At 43.3% G+C, this 5,359-nt stretch overlaps 1 protein-coding gene across 1 annotated transcript in view; it reads right to left on the bottom strand.

Moving 5' to 3' along the window:
* LOC145670172 (uncharacterized) overlaps positions 1-3,458 on the bottom strand; it is a 16,249-nt gene extending 12,791 nt beyond the window's left edge. Inside the window, exon 1 of the mRNA XM_081738548.1 lies at positions 2,096-3,458. Within this exon, the coding sequence (XP_081594674.1) occupies positions 2,096-3,458 (1,363 nt within the window). The remainder of the gene's footprint in view (positions 1-2,095) is intronic.
* Positions 3,459-5,359: the final 1,901 nt, after the last annotated feature.

The raw sequence follows: 5,359 nt of genomic DNA on the forward strand, positions 1-5,359 counted from the left end.
GTGTGGAGTTATGGTAAGTGTTACGGGCACGTGGTCGCTGCCCATGGGATCAAGGACAGCCACTTGTATCTGGGAGAGTAAGCTGGATGAAGTAATAACGATATCAGGTGTAGTGTTACTGGTAGGTCGGGTAGGTTTTGGAAGGTGATGGATAAAGCCAGTAGTATGGGTTTGGATATATGTGCGAAAGTCAGATTTTTGTCTGTCAGAGCGACTGTGGAAATTGATGTCAGCCATGATAACATAGTTGCGAAAGGAGTTTTTTTTTGTGCTAGCCGAAGGCTAGCTCCCTTGCGAGGGTTACGCCCTCTATCCGGGGTGAGGAGTGCAGAGACTGGGGAAGGAAGGATATTGGAGGTGGTCTATGCGAAGTAAGAGTAAGCGGAAAGAATCATTTATTTTATTTTGATCATAATTTCAGTTTATTGCTTTTATTGCATTTTATTCAATTTCTTTGGACATTATGAACTTTGTTCATAATCATGAGGATAGGGGAAAAAAATGACAATGAAGTGCATATGACAGGACAACACAAGGATATGTTAGTGAGACGAATGCATATTATCTTCTTGTCCAGGGGCTGCTCTGGACAGTAATGTAGACAAGTGGAGCCCTGTTAGCACAATAGGTTACGGTGCAGCATATGTAGGTGATATATGAAATGGAAGGTGATGAGAAGAATAAGCTGAAGCGACAAAATGATCTGGATGGTCTGGTGGAATGGTTTTGAGATATAAAGAGAAGAGTAGGGATAGAGGGCAAGTAGAAAATTGATATCCTAAATCATAGTGGCGGTCGGCATCCATAGTATCTAGAAGTAGTGGATGACGTTGCTGAAACCGGTTTGTGATGAACTTTAGTCGCAACTATTCAAGATGACGGAGAATGGTAGGAAAAGAGATAAGGTCGTAAAGCTCCTGTGTCGGACTGGGAAGCTTGATCCTATAAGCCAGACGAAATGCGTGCCTTTCAAGAACTTGTAATTTCTGATAGAAAAAAGGTAGTGCAGCAACCCAAGCGGGATGACCATAAGTTAGAACTGGACGTAAGAATACCTTATACGTATTAAGGATTGTAGTGGGTTGCAATCCCCATGTGGTACCAACTAGACGTTTTAGTAAATTGAGCCGAGCATACGCTTTACGAATGATTGCGTGAAGATGCGGCCGCCAAGTTAAGTGATGATCGATTATGATACCAAGATAGGTAACCTGTTTAGTAGGTGATATTCGTGTGCCGTGAACCTCTAGATTAAGTAGATCGGGGTTTTTCTGAACCCGAGAACGTTTTCGAGGTGGTATGAAAACAATAGCTTGGGTCTTAGTCGAGTTAATATGAAGGCGCCACTGAGTACACCATCGGAGGAAAGAATATATTGCTAGGCGGAGAGCAGAATTGATTTGTTGAATAGTTCTGGCCGTGCAAAGAAAGGCAGTGTCATCTGCATATTGAAAAGTATGAACATTGGGAGGAAGGGTTGGCATATCAGCTACAAACAGAAGGTATAGAAGAGGCGAGAGAGCGGAGCCTTGAGGTACACCAGAATGGATAAAGATCGGATGTGATGAGGAACTATTGATGGTAACATAAGATAGGCGGTTAGAAAGAAAATGGAAAATGAAACGGAGGTAGCAGAGTGGAAGCCTAAAACGGTGAAGTTTGAACAGGAGGGCTAAATGCCACACTTTATCAAAAGCCTTCTCTAGGTCAAAAAGAATGAGGCATGAAGGCCGAGCAGTGTTATAATGATTTGTGATTAGGTTGAGAAGTCTGAGCAGTTGATCATTTATGCTGAAATTAGGTCTGAAACCAGCTTGGTGTACAGGCAAGAAATTATATTGAGAAAGATGGTGATGTAGTCTGATGACAATGATGCGCTCAAGAATTTTGCTAAATACGGAGGTTAATTGTATTGGACGGTAAGAAGCAACAGAATCTGGAGGTTTGTTGGGCTTAAGAAACATGAGAGTGGAAGAAATCTTCCAGTCACAGGGGATGTAGCCAGTCCGGAGAATAAAAGAATATATATATGAAAGAAGCAGAAGAAGACAATAAGGAGCCTCTTTGATATGACGATAAGTTATGTGGTCGATACCAGGAGCTGTGTTGCGCTTGCGGTTTACGACGGTGGCGATATCAGATGTAGAAATTGGAGCTGTGAGAGGATTGTCGTCTGGAAGAATGTGTGCTGCACTGGGTTGTAGATATGGAGATGATAAGTTCAAGCGATCAGTAGGATGTCTTTGAACAAAATCAGATGGGAATGGGGTGAAGGTAGTCTGTAGGTGGTCTGCAAAGGCGTTCGCTTTCTCTTCGTCTGTGTGTAATGGTTGGTTATTTACTAACAGCGGATATGGTGTGCGAGTAAGCTTCCCAGTCAACATATGAAATCGCTTCCAATACTTAGTAGGGTGTGAAGTTTCAGCTAAGTTGTTACACGTCTTCACCCAGTTGCGAAGTTTATGTGCCTTGACGTAGTTACGCACAGTGCGCTGAAGTTGGCGATGATGACGAAGAGCTTCTAGGTTACCAGTGCGCTGATATTCGCGAAAGAATTCGCGAGAACGATGTATGAGAGGTAGGTAGTTTGGCGGTAAACGTGGTTGGTACCTGGTTATTTCAGTTGTGGGTATATGAAGGTCAGAAGCGTGATGAATGGAATGAGTGATTTCAGAGACCCGTGCGTAGAGATCAGCTTCGGTAGCAGGAGGCTCGATGGTAACCAAATCTTCAGCAATAGTAGTGCGATAGTCATCCCACTTGGCTTGATCAAATCGTGGAACACGACGAGGTTCAGGGAGCAAACGAAGAATAGGAGCCTGCGGTTGATCGATATAAAGTTTGATAGGAAGGTGATCACTACCTATGGAATCGAGCACTTCAAGAGTGCAACGCTGGAAGAGATTGCCAGAAGAAATAACTACGTCAGGTGTGGTATTCGTGATGGGTCTGGTTGCTTTAGGTATATCAAAAACATGGCCGGTGGTATGAGTAGTAATGAAGTCAAGGAAGCTTTGTTTCTGATTATCTGGACGGCTGTGAATATTGATGTCGACCATTATGATGTAATATTTAAAGTTATTGGAGATGTAAAGAAAGAATGAGCGTGGGATGGGGTGTCCAGGGCGTACATATATGGTAGCTATGGTAACGTAAAGAGAGTGGAAGTACAACGTAGTAATGAGATACTCTGGAACATTAATCAATGCAGGATGATATTGGCGGTGACTAATCGAAGGATGGAAGCCAATGGCCACTCCCCCGTTTGCTCGGCGTGCTGCGATGGTAGAATCTGAACGGAGTAGTGTATAGCGAGGTATCCTGATCGTCATAGATGGAGTAAGGAGAGTTTCGTTCAGAAGGAAAGCCTGAATAGTTTCTTCTAGAAGTAGCTGTTCGAAGAGAGTGTACTGGGAAGTAAGTGATCGAATATTAAGAAACAGTAATGAAATACCCATGATTAAGGTGCAGGAGTAGTGTTGGAAGTGGCGGAGGAGACATGTAATTCGTCAAGAGGGGTGGCATGAAAATAAACATGAGGTCCAGAGTAAGTAGCTTGGAAAGAATATTTAAAGATGATGCGGGCTGCGTGATTGACCACCTGGAGAATATGTTGACGTAGAAAAGGATGAATATTTTGCAATGCGATGGTAAAGAATGAAAGGAGTTGTTGGATGGAAATTGCTTCGCCAAGAGGTTGGGGTGGTACATTGTGTTGAATGTCAGGCAGGATGGGTCGTAGCGGAACAGTGAGCTCCGGATTTAAAGGTTCGGCCGTTGGCCGTGCTTTACAGCGATAGCTATATGTGGGGTGTTGTTCCGGGCACGTAGAGCATTGAGGTGGCTTCGTTAGGTTAGTGCAAGCTTTAGTTTCGTGGTTTCCACTGCAGTACCCACACTTGCTTGGCTGGGTGCATTTCGATGTCGGATGTGAATTGTATGCTTGGCAGCGCTCACACCTTAATGGTAAAGGTGGCGGCGATTTCGATGGCTCTACGCGATGTTTCTTTTTATAAATGAGGGCGCCATGAGTAAGAAGATCATCAATAGTGGTTTGAGAATTGGTTAATATTCGTACCATATAGGTAGCTCCTTGATCGTTTTTAATACGAAGGCATTTTAGAATGGAGTGTCCCTCAAGAGTAAGTTCTTCCATGACCTCGTCGTCGGTTAGAGAAGGGTCAACCCCTCTAATGACAACCGAAAGAGCCGGTGTTTTACGTGGTGGCGGTGCTTGACGAAATGTCTTAGATTCGAGGCGCTTCATATTGGCGTGCTTACCAAAAATTTCAAAGCTGCACTTATTTCGCACAGTAGTTAAGAAAGTAGAATCGTAAGATTTGAAAATGATTCCGTTTCGAGTGCGAACTATCTGTGCTACAGAAGCGCGTGGCAGATATTTTACAAGTTGTTGGAAGACTAGCTTTGTATTGTCAAACTTTGTGTCAAAGTTGGTGAGCAGAAAGGAATAGAGACATGGTTTGGAAGTATCCTGAATAGATGGGAATTCTTTGTCGTCGTCTAGATTCATTGAACTAACTGATTGTTCGGAGTCACTAACAGTGTGATGTCGTTTAAACGGCGGCTGATGAGAAGTGCTGTTAGTTTTGTCGGGAGTGCGAGAGCGGGATCTACCGGTATTCTTGCCTTGAGATGAAGTTTTGTGCTTGCGGTCTGCCCCCTTGCCCACCGAGGTAGGTTCAAGAGACGGACCCGGAGGTTGCGGCAGTAGTCCCGGATGGCCACCTGAAGCCATCCCTTGAGATGTTAGACGACTGACACTGAAGATGAGAGGAAATGCAATGAGATGAGGTGCTAGGGGAAACCCACTGTGGCTCTCACTTGAGGCAGCAATACGTCCTCGCGGAGATGTCGGTCAGTACTAGTACTGGCCCTCCACAAAATTAGATGAAGAAAAGAGTAGGTGATGATGGCCACGAGCTCCCACTTGAGTCAACAATACGGACTGCAAGGGGATGTCGATTGTCTGTAGCAGAACAATCCTCCCAGAATGAACAAAAATTATTAGTTGCTCGCAGAGCGTTAGAAATCGTTCTCAGACCTTGAATCGATAATCGATTCTAAATGCTGAGTTGAGATGCGAAAGGAGTCACTTCATAAATATATATGATAGAGATTTACACGCATATATCTGTGGCCGACTTTATGTTTTACAAATTTAGTATATCAAAGAATGCAAGATTATCATAAAGGTAATGATTTTTGTCAGGATGTCTATTTTCAATTAGAGAAATTCCTCTCTCTTTTAATTTTGTATCTAATCTGAGTAAATTTCTATACCTTTATACGGAATGCCTGTGCTGCCATCTTTTACTTTAATTTTAACTATTATTTTCAA

This window comes from Thermobia domestica, chromosome 14, assembly GCF_964235325.1.
Source record: "Thermobia domestica chromosome 14, izTheDome1.hap1.1, whole genome shotgun sequence".
Taxonomy (NCBI): Eukaryota; Metazoa; Arthropoda; class Insecta; order Zygentoma; family Lepismatidae; genus Thermobia; species Thermobia domestica.